We start from the raw sequence: 24,980 nt of genomic DNA, 5'->3' as shown, positions 1-24,980 counted from the left end.
TTGATATAACGCCACATCGGAGATGGGAGATGATCTCTTACCGCATGGTGATAATTAACAGTGGGAAGTGTTGATGTGACTGTTTATTTTATTTTCTATTTTTTCCCACACTACTGCCGAACTGTGGTAGTGCTTATATTATCCCCAGCACCCATGTTGTGTGTGTGTGTGCAGGTGTGAGACACAGTGAGAGACAACAGGTATACAAACCTTTATTCAATTTCCACCACCAGGAAGAAAGGAACCATCCGGGTGGCCTGTGACAAGCAGTGCCCTTCTCAGAGGACAATGCTACATGATCAAACAGTGAAGGGGAGGGCAGGGATGATGTGACAGTTCTATTTAGTTCTGATGTAAGGTAAACCTACAGAATCTTAGAGCACAAAGCGAGATTAGTGGGCATCAGGCTTGGGGGGAGTTGTACACCCTCTCAACCACGTTTGGTTTTCAGTTTTCTTTTGAGGACTTTAATTTTGTTACACTGCCTGTTTAAAGGCCTATTGTTCACTAATTAACTCTAATGTGCTCTTTAGTCTCATTTAATGTAATTGGCTACCACTAGGGTGTGGGAGAGAAAGAGGGTATGGGGATCGAGTTTGGACGGACAGCCACAGTTATGTGGAATGGCAGAGCTGGCTCGAAGGGCCGTCCTGATCGGAAGAGTTTAGCGAGAGACTGCTCGTGGGTTTAGAGGGTGCTGCAGCAGGATATTAAGATGGTTCATGAACCCGTCTAACCACTTGTCTTTCCTGTGCCCTGGAGGAGTCGGTGGTCCATGTCAGCACGGTGGTACCAGCTTTGCAGCATGTCCTCCATTCTTCAGAGACACTGCTCCTCATATTTTGTTTGCTGTTCGGCCCCTGATGTTTGGAGGCCTGTGTGCAGAGAGGAGAAGGGGCAAGTTTATGAGTGCATTCGAGGGTCTTCTTCTGGCTCAGGCCAACTTATTAATTATCATGCCCAGACAGTGGGGCATGCAGGGGTTCCCTTGAGAAATGACTGCCCACCAGTCTGCCCTGGTTGTCCCCCTCCCCAGGTATCTTTGGAGAGGATCGTTTGAGGCCTTCAGAGTCAGTGATCCCCAAGCATTAGCTTTCCCTAAAATTATACTTTCGTTCAATTTCAAAAAGATGTTATTTTTATTACAGTGCCCCTGTTAAAAGGATGTCAACTAGTTGAGTTGTTTATTTGTTTAACTCAAATCAATCAACGAATATAAACAAAGACAATCGGGTCCTGGTGGCACAGTGGTAGTGTCCCTATCTCTGAGCCAGGAGACCCAGCTTCAAGTCCCATCTGACCCAGAGGGTGTGTAAAGCTGCCCAATCGTTTATCTGAAATGCTCAGGACCAGCTGGTATTCAGAATTTTTGAATTTCAGAATAAGTGACAGTTTGATGGTGAATTTTTTTTTTGAAATCTTACCGGAGGAACAGACTCACTGCGAGTAAAATGGGCCTCAAGAGAGAATCGAGGCCTACTAGTGCCGGGCCATGCCCCCTCACGTCGTGTCAAGTGGGTGTCGGCTTGGGTTAACTGTTTGCATGCTAAACAAACTTGTCAATGAGAAAAAAAACTTCACAAAAACACCTTCAGACTTCAGGGCTTTTTGGATTTTGGGATTTCGGATAAGGGTAATACCATCTCTGACCACATCAATTGGTCAGATACCTAGAGGGCTGTTTTGACGGTGGTAATGTCCCTTCCACTGAGCCAGGAGACCTGGGTCAAGTCCCGCTTGCTTCGGAGTTGTGTCGTAGTATTTCTGAACAAGTTGATTCGAAAGTATGTACAAGCTGATTCTCTGGATCTCAGGTGATCTTTCACAGATCATTAGGTTGTGAGGAAGACTCTACCCTAATCACATCAACATCAACCATTGTCTATGGTGGGTAGGAGGTGAAAAAGTACCATGGATGACTTAATGATGGTTCGGAGGGAAAAAAAACTGTTCAGTTGTGTGTAAAAGTAGTTCTGGATATAAAAAGAAGGAAAAAAAAAATGAGAGATTTGGGCCCCCTTGTGGTGCAGTGTTAGTGTCCCAGGTTCTTGACTCACCTGCCCCTGAAGGGTCTCTGGACAGAATGATTAGTAAATATCTATAAAGCAGGGAAGTTAGGGTGCTGGGCACTAAAAAGCAGAGAGTTGCAATGTTGCATTCCTTGGATAAGCTAGTGATTGAGAATTTGTTTAGTTTTGTTCTTCTCCATCTTGGCTCTGGATCTGATTAACAGGCTGGCAGCTCGATGACTGGTTTATCCCTCTTCTCTTACAGGGGCCCCCAGGACTGAAAGGAGCAGAAGGACCAATGGGTACACCTGGACCGACGGTAAGTAAGATCCCTCATCCATGCTCTATCTATCTCGTCACGCACTGCTCCTTTGAGACTGAATGATCCCAATCCCCTAGTGACTGGATCTCATAACCTGTGCTCCCAAGCCAAGGATCCAAAGTTCAGATCATGAAGAGGAACTGGACGTACATTCCCTGGGATGTAAAGGATGAAGGGGTTGATATTTTTGATGATTTTGGGGCGAATCTGTTGGGTAGGTAGACAGAAGCTGGTGGAAGGGACCAGGGCAAGGAATCGCAATCTTAAAATCAAAACAAGGCCCTCAGGTTTGTAAACAAAGTGGGGAGCACTTTTATTTTATCACTTATGTGATGTAAGGGTTACTGGCTAGGCCAGCATTTTTAGCTCATCCCTCCTTACCCATTGTGAAGCCGATGGTGAGCTCCCTTCTTGATCCACTGCAGTCCAATGGGTGTAGCTAGACTCACGATTCCCCGATGGAGAGAATTCCAGGATTTTGACCCAGTCACAGCGAAGGAACAGCCGAATATATTTCAACGTCAGGGTGATGCTGCTGTTGTTTCCTGACTCTTAGTTGATGTCAGATGGTGCATTTGCTTTAATTCCTACTGATGCAATAGAGCTTGCTTGGGTCAGTTAAGAGGACAGGTAAGAGTCAGCCACATTACTGCAGGACTGGAGTCACATAGAGGATGGTAGTTTTCCCTCTCGAAGGACAATCTTTAACAACAATCGGCAATAGTTTCAGGGCTCTGATTAGGACTTCTATTTTTCAAAACTAAATGAAAATTCCACAATCTGCTGTAGATGGATTTGGATGTGGGTCCTCCGAGTATTCCCGTCATGTTAATGGTCCAGTGACAATACCACTAGGCTAACTCCTTCCCACACTAAAAGTAACAGGAGATGCTGAAGCTGGATTAACCATCTGAAATGGAAGTCCCTGTGTCTAAGGGACATGGAACCCTGGTAGGTGGATGGAAGTAGAAATCAGATGTGATGATCTATATCTGAGCTGTCTTTAGCCTGCAATGCCTCAACTTGCTCTTGTTTCCTGTGTTGTTGTGTCAATGTATTTCTTTCTGTGCTTTTAAATGCTCTGAACTCGCCAATGGCCAACAGAAATGGACATCTTAACCCTCTACCCAATTGGGTTTGGAGAAGATGTCAGATTCTGGCGATGCCATTCACAGGGGCTTTCAGCAATGTTGGTTGACCTAACCCTTGTTGTCTCTCTACAGGGGTCTACAGGCGAACGTGGGCCGAATGGTCCAGCTGGTGCTATCGGCCTCCCTGGTCGACCTGGTCGTCCAGGGCCCCCAGGTCCTATTGGAGAGAAAGGAGCCCCTGTAAGTCTTCCCGTCGGTTTCTAAAACTGAGTCAATTGCCATTGGTCCAGGTGAATGTTGTTCCTTATCGGTCAGGGTGCTTGGAGCTGGAGAGACGGGGGAGGGGGCTGAGAGGGAGCTGTGGGGAGGGGTGCAGACCCTCCTTCTTATGCATGCAATGGCGTTACGGTGTCACTATTGCTGACCAAGGGACATATTGTCGAAACTCTTCACCTCCCGCTCATCAGGACACAATCACAAGAACACCAAATCTTAAATGGAACGCCAATTTAACTTGCATGAGATCTGGTCACAGCAGAGGTCGGCCATTCGGTCCAAGTCTGCTCCACCATTCATGGCTGATCTGAGAATCCTCAGATCCACTGACCTGCTTCTCCCCAGTACCCTTGTTCCTTTTATTGAATGAAAATCTAGCTGAGCTTTGAATACACTGTATGACCTGGCCCTCGGCAATAAAGAACCCCACAGACTGACTATCTTCAGGGTAAAACAAAACCTCCTGATCTCTGTTTTAAATGCGCGACCTCTTATCCTGAGTTTATGCCCTCTCCCACAACCTCTCCATGGGAGTGTAAGTCCTGCTGCAGAGAGTTGGGCCCTGAACTGGGGTTGGAACTTGACATTGAGTGAGTGCTCTCTGGAGGGAAAAATAACAATAAAGAAGTGCGGATGCTTGAAATTAGAAATCGCTGGAAAAACTCAGCAGCACAGATAGTTTCTCTGCACTGATGCTGCCAGATCTGCTGAGTTTTTTCCAACAATTTCTGATTTTGCTTCTCTCCCCAAAAGGACTTCATCATCACTGAGACTCAAAGATCTTGGGCAAAAGCCAACGACCAGAGATCTCTAATTTAGTCAAATTTCTGCCAACCTCCAGTAGTTGAGAATCCAGAACCCCGCAGTGAGCGAAACTGACTGTTTCGAAATATTAATTCTGCTTTTTCTCTCCGCGGACGCTGCCAGACCTGCTGAGTTTCTCCAGCACTCTCTGCTCTCATTTCTGGTTGCCAGCGTCTGCGATATAATGTTATAATTTGTGTGCCCAGGTTCAGAGTCCCTTTACTTAAAAATCAATCAGCTGAAGTGTCAATCGCCAATTGTAAATGGAATGTGCTGGTCCACACGAAAGGGTTTCATCTGCTTAAAAGTGACTGAATTAAAGAAGCCATTGTAGAGCAGGTGGTGTTTGCATTGTCAACAATTCAGTATCTTTTAGTTGCATGGACATCCACTGGTGTGCTGGAGGCACAAGCACTGGGCGTTCTAAATGGGAGTGCATGTGTCTAAAGGTGTCCATCATTGACCCTGTTTCTGTTTTCATGTCCAGGGTGACAAAGGCCTTCTAGGTCCTGCAGGTGACGACGGTGTCCAAGGTCCCCTGGGTTTACCAGGTCCAACTGGTTCTCAAGGACCGCCGGGAGATTATGGAGACAAGGTACACCAGATATTCTTTCTTACGCTCCCCTAATGGGCCACCTTTAGGCAATAGTCTTGCCCACCGTGGTGTGTGGTTGGACAGCTGTGTTCATAGCACTGTTAAAGCGAATGGCCAGGTTTGTGCGTGCGAAGGGTATACCATAGTCATGGAGTGTAGAGGTAGGCCATTCAAGCCCATCAGGTCTGCTCCACCTGATCTGAGAGTGTCTGCTGATTGTGACGGAGTCCCAATGGCACCAAAACCACTGCCCTGAGGATGGAGCCAATGGTTTGAGTTGCGTGCTTGGCTTACCCTGTTACACGCTCGCACACGGATTATTATTCATGCTATACTCTACCGTGACTACCACGCTCTCTCCTCACTGCTGCACACGGATGGATTTCCATTCAAGTAGACTAATGGGGTGTCCTACAGCAGTGTCCTGGCACAGTCCCTCCTCCGGACCTGGTGCTCCGGGTTTGAGTCCTTCCCGGATATTCATGGAGATCCGTTCGTAGCACAGCCAAACAAATTGAGAGTCCACCTGGAGATCCCACTCCACTTGTGGGACCGCTGATGCCACAGCCTCTAGTGATAAGCTAACAACCTATCCCAGGAATAACAAGTTGCAGAAATCCTACATAAGGTCTTGTTTTGTCCACTCCATCTGTCTCCAGACATGGGGAATCTGCGAGGTATTGCAGCTGTAGGGTAAGCAAGCTCATGGTTCACACTGGTCAGCTCAATACTATGTATTTGGCATGAAAGAGTTTTTGACTCTGATTGATAGAATGTTCATTATAGCTGCTCATTGGATGCTGCCTGAACTGCTGTGCTCTTCCAGCACCACTGATCCAGAATGATATTCATTATATCTGGCAGCTGTTTTGTAACTCACCTCCGTCATGTTGAAAGGACAAGCTTTCATGTTGTGAGATAATCACTGAGTGGTGTTGTGGGATCAACCACATCGTGGCTTGTGTTTGAGATTGAGAGCTTCTTGTAGAAGGCCACAGGACCTGTCCAGTTAGCAGTAATAAAGGATAAACCACTGTCAGTGTTAAGCAAACAAAAAAAGCAACAAATCAGTACTGTGGCTCAGTGGTTAGCACTGCTGCCTCACAGCGCCAGGGACCTGGATTCAACTCCAGCCTTGGGTGACTGTCTGTGTGGAGATTGCACATTCTCCCTGTGTCTGCGTGGGCTTCCTCCGGGTACTCCTGTTTCCTCCCACAGTCCAAAGATGTGTCCGTTAGGGTGGATTGGCCAAGCTAAATCACTTATAGCATGCAGGCTGGGTGGGTTAGCCATGGAAAGTGCAAGATTAATAGGTTTGTGGAGGGAGGTGGATCTGGGTGGGATGCTTTTCTGAGGGTTGGTGTGGATTCAATGGGTAACATGGCCTGCTTCCACACTGTAGGAATTCTGTAAACAAGATTAAACAATAGTAACAGGCACAAATTGTATTAAATATCTTGGCATAATGGTTAAGACTAACTAGAGATGATGGATCTGACTCTATTGGAATCTAGATTTCCTGAATTTTCTACCCAAGGCAGTGTGAGATCATCAGATTGACTGAACCCTAATACAGTCACTGCCACTCACCCTTTCTAAACCATCTCCCTATACAATAAGCACCAAATCCTGACTGCAGAAACAATAAGACCATTGAGTGGAAGTAAGGCCATTCAGTTCATTGAGTCCACTCTGACATTCAACCATGGCTGATGGGCATTTCAACTCCACTTACCTGCACTCTCCCCCAGCCCTTAACTCCTTGCGAGATCAAGAACTTATCAATCTCTGCCTTGAAGACATTTAGCGTCCCGGCCTCCACTGCGCACCGTTACAATGAATTCCACAGGCCCACCACCCTCTGGCTGAAGAAATGTCACTTTGTTTCTGTTCTAAATTGACCCCCTCTAATTCTAAGGCTCTGCCCACAGGTCCTAGTCTCCCCATCTAATGGAAACAAATTCCCAGCGTCCACACATGCTTTATCTTGTAAGTTTCTATTAGATCTCCCCTCCACAATAGTGACACTGCCGCTCCTGTCTTCAGTGAACAGTCCAGGTCATTGGAGCCACAGAGACTCAGCAACTAACTAATGGAGATTAACATGACAATGCAACTCCGAGCGAGAGAGTCACCTTGGGTCACGAGCTAATCTTCTTCATCTGACCTAGTGATCTGTCTGGATGTTAAAGAGTCTCGAATACCCATTGACAAAGGGTCTTGTGCTGTCTTGTCCTTCCTACAAATGTACTGTCAGATCTAACTAAGATCTCAGCTTGGTACCTATAGTAGGATTTTACCATTTTCAAAATGAATGCTCCATTTGCACTCCTCTACAGCAGGTCAATGCAGTTCCATTTATCTGAAAGCACTTTGCGATGTTAGTAATGCAAGCCTCTCTCCATCTCTGACTCCCACTCCTCTATCTCTCCCTTCTCCCTCATCCATCTTTTCCTCCCCCTCTCCTCCTCTGCTTTGCCTGACTTTTCATTGGCCTTTCCCTCTGGACTGAACATAAAAGTGTGTGTAAATGCCGAATGCAGGAACAGTTTGAAGTTCGACTCAATCCATCGTTAAAAAGAGATGCTGGGTATTCTCATACATGTCAGCTGCAATGAGGGTTAATCTTGTTTTTTGCTGGGGCCAGTTGCTGCTCAGGGACTAAAAAGGCAGCTGTGAACAACAGTTTATCCACATTGATATTGATGAGTGTTTGGCCTGACTGCTGTGAGTCACAGAATAACTGATTTATTAACCATTTGGTCCATTGTGCTTGCACTGACTCCTCAAATGAGCATTGTTAACCCTTCCTTATGAACCAAAGCGTCAATTCTCCAGCTCCTCGGATGCTGCCTGACCTGCTGTGCTTTTCCAGCGCCACACTCTCGACTCTGATCTCCAGCATCTGCAGTCCTCACTTTCGCTATCATTAACCCTGTGCCAATGTCCTCCTTTTCCCCAAATCCCTGCACCCCATTTCAATCCAAATAACCATCTGATACCCACTCAAGTGCCTCAATTCAACCCACCTCCACCACATTTCCAGGCAGTGAGGTCCACATCCTAACTACTCACCTTGTTAAAGAATGTGGCTTTTGTTTCACGCCACCCTTGGTCCTTTTGCACATCACTTTAACTCTACGCCTTCTCATTCTCACCCCTTCTATGAGTGGAAACTGCTTCTCCCTGTCTCATCTCTCCAGCCCCAGTGATGATCTTGAAAACCACGATCTCCTCCCAGCTGCCTTCACTCTGAGGAAGAACAGACTCTATTTCTTCAACGAATCCTCATCGCCGGAACCATTCTAGTAAATCGCTTCGGCGCTCTCTACAGTGCTGCCACATCGTTCCCTAAACTGTACACAATACTTTGGGAACGGGTTCAGTGTTGCTTCCCATCTTTGGCGCTGATTGTGAGGTCTGTTAGTCTGTCAATGCCATCTGCAAGCCTTAGATCATCAGACGTAAAAGTCCCCAGAAGGGATTTGATTTAATTTCCTCTTTCGCCAAACTGTCTGCTAGTTTGTTTTTTGACCTCGCCACCCTTTCTGATCGAATAGAAAGAATCCATTATTTTTGAAATAGCTGTTCCGTGGCCTGGTTTGACAAGTAATCCCATGCATTATGATTGTCGATGCATTTTAATGTATACTCACGAAGAACTTCAATAAGAGTTTCAGCTTTCAGCTTGCCATGATGTCGTTGAAAACATAGCCAAAACAGAGAAGGTCAGGCAGCATCTGAGGAGCAGGAAAATCGAAAGCCCTTCATCCTGCTTTCTCTTAGCTCAGGCTAGAAAGCAAGTTCTAGGCTTCAAAGGCCGAACCCCACAGAATAATGCATAGTTACTTCTTTTCTGCTGGTTGATTCGATAAGGGTGGCTCATTGGTTAGCACTGCTGCGTCACAGCACCAGGGACACTGGTTCAATCCCAGCTTCGGGTGACTGTGTGGAATTGGCAAATTCTCCCCGTGTCTGCATGGGTTTCCTTCAGGTGCTCCGGTTTCCTCCCACAGTCCAAAAATGGGCAGGTTAGGATAGATTGGCCAGCTAAATTGCCCATGGTGTTCAGGTTAGGTGCATTAGTCAGGGGTAAATGTAGAGTAATAGGGGAATGGGTCTGGATGGGTTACTCTTTGGAGGGTCGGTGTGGACTTGTTGGGCCAAATGGCCTGTTTCCACACTGGGGATTCTATGATCTGTGTGAATCTTAGTGAATGGTTTCTTCTCAACACTGAGGCACATCCATAGGCAGAAACTTATAAGCCTTACAATCATGAGTGTCAATGGAGTGTTGGTGCTCAATAATGAGGAATTAAATACTAAGTGTGCCTCGTGCTACAGAGGTCTTAGGAATAAGCAGCAAATATTCATCTTGCCAGCAACTACGAGAGACTAAAAGTAAGAATGGTCACTGTATACCCAGTCTGGTTGCTTCGTTGAGGATGATTTATCCACTTTGATATCTCACCCATTACGAACAGAGTTCCTGGTCTGTCCAATGCTCCATTGGTTGTTGGACGTCTCCCCTGTGCTTGTGTTACCTTGTTTCCAATACCCTCCTGACTGCCAGGCTTCTTTATTTCCCTCCGCTGTTATACAACGGGGATAGATTTTCACTGCCAGCTTTGGTTTGTGTGTCAGGGTTGGATGTTCTGTCAGAAGGCATCAGTTAGTAATTAAGGAATTGGTTTGGAAGCAATGGGCCACTGGCAGGGTGACCTGGTGTCAAAACCGCTGTCCTTGAAACAGACTATATTCTTCTATCCTCTAATCCTGCAATTATTCATTCAACTTCCCTTTAATGTTAATTATTCCAATATCTTCATGTGGGAGTTGAAATAACTCCACAGAGGCTGGTATCCCATCACCAAATCACCCTTTATATACACGCGGAGAGTCCTTGACCATGCTCCAGCTCCCTCAGAGCCAGCCCTCAGAGTGAACTGAACCCCTGACCCTCCTGTTGATATCTGTCAGTCAGGGCTCCCTGATTGGACCAGGTTGACAGCCCCAATCAGGGAACTCATATCCTCTGAGGTCCTCCTGACTGACCCTGTTACATGGGTAAATTCCAAATTCCAAATCCCTGAGTGAAGAGGCATTTTTCTACATTTTCTACCCAATTTACTGGAGAATTTCTTGGATCTGTTCTCCCTAGTCTTTGGGTCTTTCATTTCATCCTTTAGTGTGAAAGGGAGAAGCTGGGCGAGATTTAAAAGGTGAAAAGATTGCTGGAAAAGCTCAGCAGGTCTGGCAGTATCTGTGAGGAGATACCCGAGTTAATGTTTCAGTTCCAGTGACCCTTCCTCAGAACCAGTGACTGACCTGAAACATTAACTCTGATTTCTCCTCACAGATGCTGCCAGACCTGCTGAGCTTTTCCAGCAACTTGTGTTTTTGTTTCTGATTTACGGCATTTGCAGTTGTTTTGGTTATTCCTGGGCGAGATTTTAACTTGTCCACGTTCCACCCACTGGTAAAAGCAATTAAAATCAGGCCTAGCTTTTTCTGTTCATCCTCTATCCTATCATCATGCCTCAAACGTGGCTCAGTGGTTAGCACTGCTGCCTCATAGCACCAGGGTCCTGGATTCAATTCCAGCCTCAGGTGAGTTTGCACGTTCTCTCTGTGTCTGCGTGGGTTTCCTCTGTGTGTTCTGGTTTCCTCCCACAATCCAAAGATCTGCAGGTGAATTGGCCTTGCTAAATTTCCTATAGTGTTAGTTAGGGGGATGGGTCTGGGTGGGTTACTCTTCAGAGGGTCGGTGTGGACTTATTGGGTCAAATGGGCCCCACAAATTCCACACTGTAGGGAATCTAATCTTAAAAAAAAGCATTCTCACGGTCAAGGTAACCTGTAGGTTTACTTTGGAAGGTTTTACCTGATGGACATGTATTCAATACATGTTAGTTTGAAAGGCTTTATCAAAGATGGCTTTAATTTCCTAAAATAACTCTGAATGTACAGCGTAAAACTGTGCTGATTTGGAGGCACAGTTGTAATGTTCCACCCTCTGTACTGGGAGGTACAGATTCAGTCCCATCATCCTGCAGTGGTGTACATTAACTTCGCTGAAGTGGTAGATTAGAAAAGTAGAACACTGTCGGGGCGGCTCAGTGGTTCGCACTGCTGCCCTCACAGCACCAGGGACCCGGGTTCAAATCCAGCCTCGGGTGTCTGTCTGTGTGGAGTTTGCACATTCTCCCCGTTTCTGTGTGGGTTTCTTCCGGGTGCTCCGGTTTCCTCCCACAGTCCAAAGATGTGCAGGTGAGATGGATTGGCCGTGCTAAATTGCCCGTAGTGTTCAGGGATGTGTAGGCTGGGTGAGTTAGCCAGGGGAAATGTGGGTTTACGGGGGCAGGGTTGAGGGGTGCAAGTCTAGGTGGGATGCTCTTCGGAGGGTCAGTGCAGACTGAATGGGCTGAATGGCCTTTACCACACTGATAGAAATAGGCCATTCAGTCCACGTGACCACTGCTCACATTGAGCATGGCTCAATGAAACAATGGCGGAAGCTCACATGACAGGGGCACTCCACCGGAGGTGAGCTGACCTCCTGAACTGAGTTGCACATTGGCTCGTGACTCCATGCCTGATCATCGCAGTCCCTTAGATGACTTTACAAGGAGCGTGCGTGAGACCCTCAAAGCGGGGGTTACACTTGCTACCCCCTGGTCAACCCAGACTGACTCTCCACATGTAAAGGGTTCTCAGACTGGCCATGTTGTGACTCAAATTTCATGGCCACTGACTCCTGAGGTAGCACTTGGACCCAAACCCCTCTAGTCCAGAGCTCGGGCCACAACCCAGTGTACTGAAAGACCATCTACGAGGTCTGAGTGGGACTGCTTACTGAAATATGGATGGATTATACATGACAGCAGCATAAATACTAAAGAGGGAGGTGTTCTTCAGGGGGTGGGGGGAGGAATATGAGTGGCCTTGAGTAGATAATGATGTCAACAAAGTCAGAAACAGCCTGATCTGGGTGTAGGACCATTCGGCGCAGCCCATTTTGCCGCTGACCCAGTTAGCCGCAGAACTATTTCGGCACAGCTCATATTTATTCCTTTTCAAACTTCGTTAAAAGCATTAATGAAAGCAATAAAAATAATGTTTATCCTCTTTAGTAAAAATGTTAAAAAATGTAAAAGAAATAAGGTAAAGATGAAAAATCTAAAATATGACATTTATTCAACATTATGGACAATCCGTCAACGTCATTTCTCTCACTAAATCCTTGTGGAGTTTCAGCAGCTCGTACTTTTGCCTTTGAAATGACGGTATCACTTTCCACCTTAGGTGCCGAAGCTGCTTGCGAATTTTCATTAATTTGTTCCACTGGGTCACCATTTATAACATGAGTTCGAGCTTTGCAAATGTCCTTCCTCTCTCATCTCTAAAACTTTGTTAGCTTATCAGCAGCATATCTATCAAATGTGTTATATATAGTCGTATGAGCGCTTTTCCTTTCCATGTTTTGGCAACAAAATTGTTGATGGAATTTTAATGGGTTATATTTTATTTTAATAATAACTACAAACTACTGAATAAGTACAAACTGTTGGAAACTGTATATCTCTGCCAAAACAGGTCTGCGCCAAAATGGCTGCCCCAAATGGTCCCACTTCAGCCTGTTCTGAAGTCCCAGCTTCATTTGGTTGTGGGGTGAAGATAGGCACCAGGGATCAGATATTCACTTCCAAAGCGACCATCCCACTGGTCGCTCCTCCTTCAGTCTAATTCCAAGTGAAATCGGGGAGTTTTTCCCACCTTCCATTGACGAGGAGAAGGGGCCATGAGACAGGCTACAAATGACCCAAAACGTATGCGGTTTGTGGTTACCTGAGCAACCTTCCCACCCAAGTTGCAAGCAGTGTCTCTAATGGAGTGACATTTGCTTCTGTCCTCCCCCTTGACGTGACATTGATGGGAAACTTCACATAGGGAAGGAGCGACTGGAATCCTGGCTCTCGGCCAAGTTCCATCTACATTTACAGTTCAGTGAAGACTGTTGGGTCTCTGGTGGGAAGCTGCTATTGGAAAGTAGAAGATGAAAGTGATGGAAAGGCATGGGATGGTTGGGGGTGGGGAGGTGGGGTCATATGAGAGGGATTGTAGTTTACCCAACAACAAGCATTCTTTTTTTGACAAAAAAATAATCTTCTGGTTTCCCTGCTAGCTAATGTCGAATTGTGAGTGTGAGAGTTTGACTAGAGTCTGTGTGAGTGAGAGGGTGTGTGTCGAGAGTCTGTGTGAGTCAGTGTGTGTAGAGAGCCTGTGTGAGTGTGCAAGTCTATAGATGTGGATGTGAGCAAATGTGTAGAGTGTCTGCCGTGCATGAGTGTGTACAGAGTCTGTGGGTGTGAGTCAGTGAGTATATATAGAGTCCGAGTGAGTGTGTAGTGTCTGTGGGTTGAGTGTGTGTGTGTAGTGTCTATGTCTGTGTCCGTGTAGTGTCTGTGGATGTGAGTGAGTGTGTGGGTGTGAGTGGGTGTGAGTGTGTGTGTGGGTGTGAGTGTGTGTGGTGTGAATGAGTGTGTGGTGTCTGTGGGTGTGTGTAGTGTCTGTGGGTGTGAGTGAATATGTGTGTGTGTATGTGGTGTCTGTGGGTGTGTGAGTGTGAATGTGTGTGTAGTGTGTGTAGTGTCTGTGGGTGTGAGTGAATGTGTGTGTAGTGTGTGTGGTGTCTGTGGGTGTGAGTGAATGTGTGTGTGTGTAGTGTCTGTGGGTGTGTGTAGTGTCTGTGGGTGTGAGTGAATATGTGTGGGTGTCTGTGGGTGTGTGAGTGTGAATGTGTGTGTAGTGTGTGTAGTGTCTGAGGGTGTGAGTGAATGTGTGTGTGTGGTGTCTGTGAGTGTAGGTGTGAATGTGTGTGTGTGTGTGGTGTCTGTGAGTGTAGGTGTGAATGTGTGTGTGTGTGTGTGTGTGGTGTCTGTGAGTGTAGGTGTGAATGTGTGTGTGTGTGTGTGTGGTGTCTGTGAGTGTAGGTGTGAATGTGTGTGTGTGTGTGTGTGGTGTCTGAGTGTAGGTGTGAATGTGTGTGTGTGTGTGTGGTGTCTGTGAGTGTGGGTGTGAATGTGTGTGTGTGGTGTCTGTGAGTGTGGGTGTGAATGTGTGTGTGTGGTGTCTGGGTGTGAATGAATGTGTGTGTGTGTGTGTGGTGTCTGTGGGTGTGAATGTCTGTGGTATCTGTGGGTGTGAATGTCTGTGGGTGTGAATGTCTGTGGGTGTGAATGAATGTGTGTGTGTGTGTGTGTGTGTGTGTGTGTGTGTGTGTGGTGTCTGTGGGTGTGAATGAATGTGTGTCTGTGGGTGTGAATGTCTGTGGGTGTGAATGTCTGTGGGTGTGAATGTCTGTGGGGTCTGTGGGTGTGAATGTCTGTGGGTGTGAATGTGTGTGTGTGGTGTCTGTGGGTGTGAGTGAATGTGTGTAGTGTGTGTGGTGTCTATGGGTGTGAGTGGGTGTGTGTGTGGTGTCTGTGGGTGTGTGTGTGGTGTCTGTGGGTGTGTGTGTGGTGTCTGTGGGTGTCTGTGGGTGTGTGTGTGTGGTGTCTGTGGGTGTGTGTGTGTGGTGTCTGTGGGTGTGTGTGTGTGTGGTGTCTGTGGGTGTGTGTGTGTGTGGTGTCTGTGGGGGTGTGCATGTGTGTAGTGTCTGTGGGTGTGTGTGTGTGCTGTCTGTGGGTGTGAATGTGTCTGTGGGTGTGAATGTGTGTGTCTGTAGTGTCTGTGGGTGTGAATGTGTGCGTGTAGTGTCTGTGGGTGTGAAGGTGTGAGTGGGTGTGAATGTGTGCGGGGGGTGTCTGTGGGTGTGAGTGGGTGTGAATGTGTGCTGGGGGTGTCTGTGGGTGTGAGTGGGTGTGAATGTGTGCTGGGGGTGTCTGTGGGTGTGAGTGGGTGTGAATGTGTGCGGGGGGTGTCTGTGGGTGTGAATGTGTGTGTGGGGTGTCTGTGGGTGAGAGTGGGTGTGAATGTGTGTGTGTGGTGTCTGTGGGTGTGACTGTGTGTGTGGGGCGTCTGTGGGTGTGAGTGGGTGTGAATGTGTGCTGGGGGTGTCTGTGGGTGTGAGTGGGTGTGAATGTGTGCTGGGGGTGTCTGTGGGTGTGAGTGGGTGTGAATGTGTGCGGGGGGTGTCTGTGGGTGTGAATGTGTGTGTGGGGTGTCTGTGGGTGTGTGGGGTGTCTGTGGGTGTGAGTGGGTGTGGGTGAGTGTGTGTGGTGTCTGTGGGTGTGAGTGTGTGTGTATGCGTGGTGCCTGTGGGTGTGGGTGTGGGTGAGTGTGTGTGGTGTCTGTGGGTGTGAGTGTGTGTGTATGCGTGGTGTCTGTGGGTGTGGGTGTGGGTGAGTGTGTGTGGGGTGTCTGTGGGTGTGACTGAGTGTGTGTGTGTGTGTGTGTGGGTGTGAGTGTGTGTGTGTGTGGTGTCTGTGGGTGAGTGTGTGTGGTGTCTGATGCTCTGAGTTTATCGAGATGCCTGTCATGCAATACCCTGCGTGGTCCTCTCTGGGTTTCTCCCAACATGAGAGCACAAACCACCGTCTCTCCCATAATCAGCGATTACCACCCCAAATGGGGACTCCTGGGCCAGAGGGTCATGTCACTGTAACCAGGTGTAAGTATTAACATGCAGCCCTCAAAGGTTAGAAATTTTGTCAGTTGTTTGCTAAGCATGACTTCCTCGCTATAATATTCTTTCAATGTTTCCTGTTACAGGGGGAGCTTGGAAAACCCGGCCAAAAAGGCAGCAAAGGAGACAAAGGCGAGGCGGTAAGTCAAGGTCCCTGCTCTGATGTCTCACACTGGATTAATCTCTGGGTGCAGTCTGGTGCTGCAGGAGTGCGAGGGCTCGGATTCCTGTGGTTCAGCTTTACGTTCATGATCCTATGGAACTCTTTGAAGTAGAGCGGGTATCACCCCCCCCCCTCCCATCTCATTTAATACTCTTCATCGAAAGCAGATGAGCTGATCCTTTCCATTCCTGCTTGTAGTCTACCCAGGGGCAAATTGACAGAAATTGCCTGGATCGGGTCAGTGTATGGAAAGCCACTGTATGTAGAGACATTATAGCAGGTAATGACCAAACAAGTGACAACTCATTTGAGTTTTTGACGGAAGATCCACTATCAAATGTATGGATCTTCCACGAGTTGGAAATGTGCTGTTTGGGATTTCCTATGTTGTCGCCTCCCTTATTCCTGTTGCAAAGACCATCCAGTTTTGTCTCGGTGCTAGAATGGAGGCTGAAACAGCTCTCCACACTCCAAAAAAGAAATGTGCATTTCCAACACTAGGTCAATTCTCTACATTCAGCTCAAACAAGCTCCACTCACCATTCTGTTAGAGATCCGAGAGTTCAGCTCGGATTCCAGTCCAATGAATAACTATTAACATTTGTTCTCTTCCCTTACAGGGTCCCCCAGGACCCATAGGAATACAAGGTCCAATTGGACACCCTGGTCCCATTGTAAGTATGGGTTTGATTTAATTTTCAGCCCCTTCTCTGATGTTCGGTTGAGCTTTACTCGACAATATAGTCTTAGCACAGAAACAGATCCTTCGGCCCAACCAGTCCATGCTGACCATGTTCACAAACTAAACTAGTCCCACCTGCCTGCTCCTGGCCCATATCCCTCCAAACCTTTCCTACTTATGTACTTATCCAAATGTCTTTTAAATGTTGTAACTGTCCCCACATCCACCACTTCCTCTGGAAGATCATTCCATACAAGGACCGCTCTGTAAAAAAAAAAGTTGCCCACTCACATCCTTATTAAATCTTTCACCTTAAAAATGTGCCCCACCCCGGTCTTGAAATCCTCCATCCTTGGGAAAAAAACACCTTATCTATACCTCTCTACAAGGTCGTCTCTCAACCTCCTACACTCCACTGAAAAGATTCCCAGCCTATCCAGCCTCTCTTTATAACTCAAACTCTCCATTTCTGGCAACCTGCTGGTAAAGTCTTTTTGTGTGCAGCTGGGATGGGGTTGAGAAGGGGGAACGGCAGTTGGATGAGTTACCCTCTCTTGGCTGTATAACGAGGGAGGGTGCAATTGGAAGAACCCCAGAATTTGTTTCTCGATTTGGAATGTCATGTTCAGTTGTGACCTGTTGCAACTGATCTCGGATTCAAATGCCCAAATCATTTTGTAAACCGGTGTCTTTCATTGTCCCTATCTCTCTCCAACTTCATCAGTTGCAATGTTGTAATGGACCCTCAGCAATGTTGTATTGTTATGTCATTTCAAAAGGGCTAGAAATATACGATGTGCTTGGATATACACCCAGAATACTATGTCACTCCATACTGTACTGTCTTCAGTCGGTTAGAGCAACTTAGCCAATGTAATTTGAGGGAAAAATTTTGAAGGACGGTCAAGCATTCGTGTCGAGAGTATGGTGCCAGGCATGGCAGAAGAAGGAAGCCTTACGGTCTCCTGATTCATTCCCACAACCCTCCCTCCAAGCTAACCGACAGCTCTGTGTTGTTTGTGCACCCAGGGTTCCGACGGTGCCCCAGGTCCAAGAGGCTATCAGGGGATGCGCGGGCAGAAGGGTGACGATGGCATCCGTGGTTTGCCGGGCTCCGCTGGACCAGCTGGACTTCAGGTAACAGAACGTTCAGGCTCCCACTTCCTGGCGGCATGACTCCCCAGGAGAACGGGGACGGTTGGCCCTGATTCTGTAACCCTTGGTGTCACAGAATGGTTATGGCACTAAAGGAGGCCGTCGTGCCTACACCAGCTCTTCAAATGAACATCGCTACCCAATGCCCATCTCCTGTGTTTTGTCCATATCTTTCCTCACCATTTCTATCGAAATAACCACCCAATGCCCCTCTTGAATGCCTCAGTTGATCCTGCCTCCACCACGTGTCCAGATTCTAACTGCTGGCTGTATAAATACTTTTATTCTCTCTCTCTCCCTCGCATCAGCCTCACTTAAATTCTTCACCCTCTCGTTGCTGTTCCTTGTACAAACAGGAGCAGCCGCACTGTTTCTCTAAAACAAACATTGCTGCAGAAACAAGCGTCTCTGTGGAGGGGAAAACAGTTAACAATCTACCTCCCCCCACCCTCTCTCTCTCACTCTCTATCTTTCTATCTCTCCATTCCTCCCCTAAAGAAAAATGACAACACAGGAGCAATGCTCAGGGAAGTCAACATGGAAACAATCATAGAGTCATACAGTATGGAAACAGACCCTCCGGCCCAACCAGTCCGTGCCAATAATGAATAGATTCGCAAACCTGGGACCACGCAAACAATCAGTTGCAGAAAATTTAGACAGAAACAGTAAAAAGAAAATAAAGTGCAGACGTTTGGGAAATAGAGGAGTGAGGAATGAAAGTGATTCCGGGGATGGTGGGACTGACTTATGAGGAGGGATTGACTAGGCTAAGATTGTTTTCGCTGGAGCTCAGACAAATGAGGGGAGAATCTCATAGAGACTTATGAAGTTCTAACAGGACTAGGCAGAGTAGATAGAGGGAGGACGTTCCCAATGTTGGGTGCATCCAGACCCAGGGGTCACAGGATTCAGGGTGGACTATTTAGGATGGAGATGAGGAGACATTTTTTTCTCCCAAAGAGTGGTGAGCCTGTGGAATTCATTACCACAGGAAGGAGTTGATGCCAAAACATCGAATGTATTTAAGAGGTGGCTAGATATAGCACTTGGGGTGAATGGGATCAAAGGTTATGTGGAGAAAGCAGGATTAAGCTGTTGGGTTGGACAGGGCAAAAGTGAGGACTGAAGATGCTGGAAACCAGAGTTTAGATCAGAGTGATGCTGGAAAAGCACAACAGGTCAGGCAGTATCCAAGTGAACACTTCAACCCCACGGCATCAATGTGGACTTCACCAGTTTCCTCAGTTCCAACCTTCCAGCTCAGCACTGTTCTTATGACCTGTCTTACCTGCCAATTTCCCTTCCCACCTATCTGCTCCACCCTCCTCTCTGACCTATCACCTTCATCCCTAACCCCATTCACCTATTGTACTCTTTGCTACCTTCTCCCCAGCCTGGAGGCTTCCTGCCTCTATTCCTGATGAAGGGCTTTTGCCCGAAACGTCGATTTTCCTGCTCCTCGGATGCTGCCTGACCTGCTGTGCTTTTCCAGCCCCACTCTGATCTAAACCATTGGGTTGGACAATCAGCCATGACCGTGATGAATGGCAGAGCAGGTTCGAAGGGCCGAATGGCCGCCTCCTGCTCCTATCCTCTCTTTCTATGTTTCTGTATAAAATAGAGCAGGAAATTGCACAAGCTCTTACCCTGAGGATGTGGGGGTTGAGAAAGCAGTAGTTTGGCAAGTCCGTTATATCCGCAATGGGAAGGATGGACAGCTCATGTGTGCATCATAGTTGTACAGGATCAAGTTGGAGCCCACCTGGTGATTGTATCCAGGCTTGCTCCCACAGCCCTCAGGACCCTTCGAGGGAGGTTTGCACAGCTGCTTCAGGTACTGAGAGCGAAAGGGTTATGTTTGCACTGCTAGATTTCATCAATGATGCTCATCTTCCCTGGAGTTCAGGAAATGGTGGAGAGGTCTAATCACTGTGTTTAAAATGATGTAAAGGTTGGATGGAGGTCAAACTGCGGTGCAGAGTGGGATGGGGGAATGTGGGAGGAACAAGGGTTCGGTCTAGCCCAGAAAAAACCAGTCTGTGGTTGGGGATGAGAAGCTTACAAATCAAGCCAGACCTTTGAGAGATTTGATGTCAGGAAGCAACTCTTCACCCCAAAGACAGTGAGACCTTTAACACTTCACCCTAAAGAGCTGTTGATGTTTGGAACAGTAGGATAAGGGACCCAATGGCAAATTTAAGAATGGGTGGATAGATTTTTGATTGGTGGGGATATGAAAGTGGGTATCTGGCAGATCCGCCATGATAGATGTGAATGACAGAACAGTCTTCAGGAACTGAATTGACCTTTTCCTTTCCCATTTTAACCCCATGGACGCCAGTGAACTTCCTGCAGGAGCCATATTGTTTCAATTGGGTTTGGTGATAAGGTTCAGAGGTCAGGTGGGGCTTGACATTTTGATCACCTGATGAAGGAAGCATGGGAAGACGAGGCCATTCAGCCCCTTGAGGCTGTTTCACCATTCAGTGAGTTTATGACTGGCTTCTCCCTCAGCTGCCTTCAGCTTTGACGATTTAGCACATTATTGCTGCCTTCCTATGGAGCTTAAAGGCTGGTTTTAGCACAGTTAATGAAGTACAGGTGACATTTCATCCCAAAGCCTCAGTTATGTATTTCTGGGAAGGTTAAAAAAGGGCCCTTAAGATAATTGAAATCAACAATTAGAATAACTCCTGATATTTGGATCAGTCTGTTCCTCCCAGAGACCCACTGACTCCCAGTTTGATTCTGGGCTCCAGACCAGGTATCAAACTCTGAATAAGTGAGAAAACTTTCAGCATCTTAACATCAAATGGAAAGCTCAGTAGCGAGGGTGATTCTCCCAGTGTCCTGATCATGATCCATCTCTCAGTCAGAATCACAAACCGAGTCTATGTCACAGTTCGCACATAGTGGTTCATTGAATGAAAAGGGGCATAGTAATGCTGGTTCATTCCTCTGGTGAAGAGACATCTAGCTTGCTCTCTCTCCATGGATGCTGCCTGACCCGCTGTGCTGTCCAGCAATTGTTGCTTTCAGCACGGATTCCAACATCAGCCCCGACATTGTATTGGTTCATTCCTCACTATCTTTTCTCTTCCTAGCCTTTCCTTTTCGTTTTCTCTCCTCTTTCTCTCTTTGTTGTTCTTGCTCTTGTTATCCCTTATCTCTCCCTCTATTTCCCCTTCTCTCTCCTCTTCCCTGTTTCCCACCCTCCCTGTTTTTGTGGTTTTCCTCCTTTCTGTTCTGTACCCATTCTGATAAAAGTCACATCAGCGGAGAGAGACTTGAGCCAATGGCTGAGTGGAATACCGAGTAGACTGACTTATGATTTTTTTTTTCTAGAGACGGGGAAGCTTTAAGATGATTGAGATGACCCTGGAATAATAGGTCTAACCTCATTGCCACCGAGCCCCAGATTGATAGTTACCAGTCTGAGGCTGTGTGTTCTGCAGTGATCCAACATTAAGCAGCCTCCCAGTTGGGGGAATTATCATCCATCATTTGTCTGCAGCAGAGAAACTGAAGAAAAAGGAGTAAAAGATGTTCACTTACTTCAATTAATGGTTGGGGACTAAGCACATGGCTTCATGGCTCAGAGGTGAAAGGCCCTTGAGTCACCTCTGACCTTTTCCTCAGGGGCAGAATCTGTCAGTGAGCAGAGAGGGCTGTGAGACCGTTGATAAGTAAGATGTACAGAGCCAGCAGTCAAAATCTTATGCCATCCTTAATGGAGTTTGCTTCTTAATGTCAGGGACTCAGGAGCTTGAAGTGACTCAGACAGTTGGGGTTTGCCAGACAGTTATTCAGCCGCAGTCAGAATTTATAGTTCCTGACAGCGGAATCAGGCAAACACATTTTCAGCATGGAGTGAGGAGAAATCTGACTATGCAAAGGCCCAATGAACAGCGGGGAGCCATTGTTTGAGTACCTCGTACGTTCTAAAGCAGTCGGTACCTATTTGTCCAAGTTTCACTGAATAAGGACGTCATGGAGTGCGGGGGCTGTGTTCCACATACCACTGGAGACTGTCCCTGTCTGAGACGTGCTGACAGGTTGTGTGCTTGTACTCAACAAAAATCTACACGGCTTCCCTGGCACCACTAGGAAGCATGGATTGGGAGCAATTGTTCCATGGTAAAGGCACTATAGACCTGTGGAGACTGTTTAAGGAACAGTTGTTGCAAGTGATGAATAAATATGTCCCCCAGAGACAGGCAAGAAGTGGTAAGATAAAGGAACCTTGGATGACGAGAGCGATGGAGCTTCTCGTCAAAAGGAAAAAGGTAGCTTACATAAGGTGGAGGAAGCTAGGGTCAAGCTCAGCTCTGCAGGATTACAGGCAGGTGAGGAAGGAGCTCAAAAATGGTCTGAGGAGAGTCAGGAGGGGGCACGAGAAAGACTTGGCAGAACGGATTAGGGAGAACACAAAGGCATTTTACACTTATGTGAGGAGTAAGAAAATGGCCAAAGAAAGAGTAGGGCCGATCAGGGATAGCATAGGGAATTTGTGTGTGGAGACTGAGAAGGTAGGGGAAGCCCTAAGTGAGTTTTTTGCTTCTGTCTTTGTGAAAGAAACAAACTTCGTAGTGAATTTCAGCATGCACACCTTTGAAGAGCTGGTGTGCATGCTGAAATGGATAGAGATAGAGGAAGCTGATGTGCTGAAAATTTTGTCAAACATTAAGATTGACAAGTCGCCAGGCATGGACCAGATTTGTCCTCAGCTTCTTTGGGAAAGAGAAATGTGATTGCTTCGCCACTTGCGAAGATCTTTTCATCCTCGCTCTCCACTGGAGTGGTACCTGAGGACTGGAGAGAGGCAAATGTAATTCCTCTCTTCAAGAAAGGAAATAGGGAAATCCCTGGCAATTACAGAGCAGTAAGTCTCATGTCTGTCATCTGCAAGGTGTTAGAAAGGATTCTGAGGGATAGGATTTATGACCGTTTGGCAGAGCATGGCTCTGCAGCCAACACGGCTTTGTGAGGGGCAGGTCATGCCTCACAAACCTTATCGAGTTCTTTGAGGATGTGGCTAGAAAAGTTGATGAGGGTCGAGCTGTGGATGTGGTGTATATGGATTTCAGCAAGGCATTTGATAAGGTTCCCCATGGTAGGCTCATTCAGAAGGTCAGGAGGAATGGAATTCAGGGGAACATAGCTGTCTGGATACAGAATTGGCTGGCCAACAGAAGACAGCGAGTGGTAGTAGAAGGAAAATATTCTGCCTGGAAGTCAGTGGTGAGTGGTGTTCCACAGTGCTCTGTCCTTGGGCCTCTGCTGTTTATAATTTTTATTAATGACTTGGATGAGGGGATTGAAGGATGGGTCAGCAAGTTTGCAGATGACACAAAGGTTGGAGGTGTCGTTGACAGTATAGAGGGCTGTTGTAGGCTGCAGCGGGACATTGACAGGATGCAGAGATGGGCTGAGAGCTGGCAGATGGAGTTCAACCTGGGTAAATGCGAAGTGATGCATTTTGGAAGGTTGAATTTGAAAGCTGAGTACAGGATTAAGGATAGGATTCTTGGCAGTGTGGAGGAACAGAGGGATCTTGGGGTGCAAGTACATAGTACATAGATCCCTTAAAATGGCCACCCAAGTGGACAGGGTTGTTAAGAAAGCATATATTGTTTTGGCTTTCATTAACAGGGGGATTGAGTTTAAGAGCTGTGAGATCTTGTTGCAGCTCTATAAAACTTTGGTTAGACCGCACTTGGAATACTGCATCCAGTTCTGGTCGCCTATTATAAGAAAGATGTGGATGCTTTGGAGAGGGTTCAGAGGAGATTTACCAGGATGCTGCCCGGACTGGAGGGCTTATCTAATGAAGAGAGGTTGACTGAGCTCGGACTTTTCTCATTGGAGAAAAGGAAGAGAAGAGGGGCCTAATTGAGGTGTACAAGATAATGAGAGGCGTAGATAGAGTCGATAGCCAGAGATTATTTCCCAAGGCAGAAATGACTATCACAAGGGGTCATAGTTTTAAGCTGGTTGGAGGAAAGTATAGAGGGGATGTCAGAGGCGGGTTCTTTACACAGAGAGTTGTGAGAGCATGGAATGCGTTGCCAGCAGCAGTTGTGGAGGCAGGGCCATTGGGGACATTTAAGAGACTCCCGGACATGCATATGGTCCCAGAAATTTGAGGGTGCATACATGAGGATCAGTGGTCAGCGCAACATCGTGGGCTGAAGGGCCTGTTCTGTGCTGTACTGTTCTATGTTCTATGTTCTAGTCTTGCTTTTCACTTGGAAAGTTATCAGAGCCACTGCCCCTCTATGCAATGTCAAGGGAGCATCGCACCAGCAGTAGCACCTCTCGGCTGCCAATGTGAAACAGATAGGGTGTAAGGGATCATGTAGAATCACTCCAAGCAGAACAGGGTGTGCCTTGGTCTCCTGGAGGAGATGTTCCACATCCAGCTCCCATTTCGGCGGCGATTGACTCATCTGCTGTTCACGAGAGCTGTCTGTCTACAAATGAGCTGCATCTTTGCCTCCTTTCGTCCAGCGACTGCACTGAGCATTATAGCCCATTCTGCTTTCTTAGAGGGGTACGATGAGACTCCACATAAACGCAGAACCGGTGGCATAAGGCTCAATGTACAGAGTGAAAGTGAGGGCTGCAGACGCTGGAGATCAGAGTCAAGATTAGAGTGGTGCTGGAAAAGCACAGCAGGTCAGGCAGCATCCGAGGAGCAGGAAAAATCGATGCTTTGGGCAAAAGCCTTTCATCAGGAATGATGATGATGGGTTTATGCACGAAACGTCGATTTTCCTGCTCCTCGGATGCTGCCTGACCTGCTGTGCTTTCCCAACTCCACTAATCTTGACTCAATGCACAGAGTCTTGTGAGCATGTGTTCAGATCAGGTGACAGCTGCCCTCTATTTTGAGTCAACCTCATCAAGCTTCCATGCTGCCCTTCCATTGATACTCCTTCAGTCAAGAAACTGGGTCAATGAAGTGGAAACTAATGCCTTTAACCTCTGACCTATCTTTGTTTTGCAGGGTCTGCCTGGTCCTCCTGGGGACAAAGGTGAAAGTGGAGACGTCGGGCCAATGGTAGGTGGGCATAACACAGCAAGGGGATCTTGGGGAGCTGGTGGTGTAGTGGTAATGTTACTGGACTGGTCACACAGACACACAGTCTAATGGGGTTAGGGGTTCGAATCTCACCAGAGCATATCGTAAGGAGTCTGAATGAATGAATCAGGCATTGAAAGCTAGTTTCGACATTGCTAACTGTGACCAC

The 24,980-nt window shown here is 47.1% G+C and overlaps 1 protein-coding gene across 2 annotated transcripts in view; it reads left to right on the top strand.

Annotated features, from left to right (window-relative positions):
• The window catches only part of LOC132835991 (collagen alpha-1(XI) chain-like), a 295,793-nt gene that overhangs the window by 219,230 nt on the left and 51,583 nt on the right, over nt 1–24,980 (top strand). For both annotated transcript variants that reach the window (XM_060855171.1, XM_060855170.1), the window contains 7 exons: nt 2,275–2,328; nt 3,555–3,662; nt 4,990–5,097; nt 15,811–15,864; nt 16,508–16,561; nt 17,599–17,706; nt 24,737–24,790. In XM_060855171.1, the coding sequence (XP_060711154.1) occupies nt 2,275–2,328; nt 3,555–3,662; nt 4,990–5,097; nt 15,811–15,864; nt 16,508–16,561; nt 17,599–17,706; nt 24,737–24,790 (540 nt within the window). The remainder of the gene's footprint in view (nt 1–2,274; nt 2,329–3,554; nt 3,663–4,989; nt 5,098–15,810; nt 15,865–16,507; nt 16,562–17,598; nt 17,707–24,736; nt 24,791–24,980) is intronic.

Source organism: Hemiscyllium ocellatum, chromosome 45, assembly GCF_020745735.1.
Source record: "Hemiscyllium ocellatum isolate sHemOce1 chromosome 45, sHemOce1.pat.X.cur, whole genome shotgun sequence".
Taxonomy (NCBI): domain Eukaryota; kingdom Metazoa; phylum Chordata; class Chondrichthyes; order Orectolobiformes; family Hemiscylliidae; genus Hemiscyllium; species Hemiscyllium ocellatum.
Note: the sequence above shows the minus strand (reverse complement) of the source record. Positions and strands in the feature narration are given on the sequence as shown.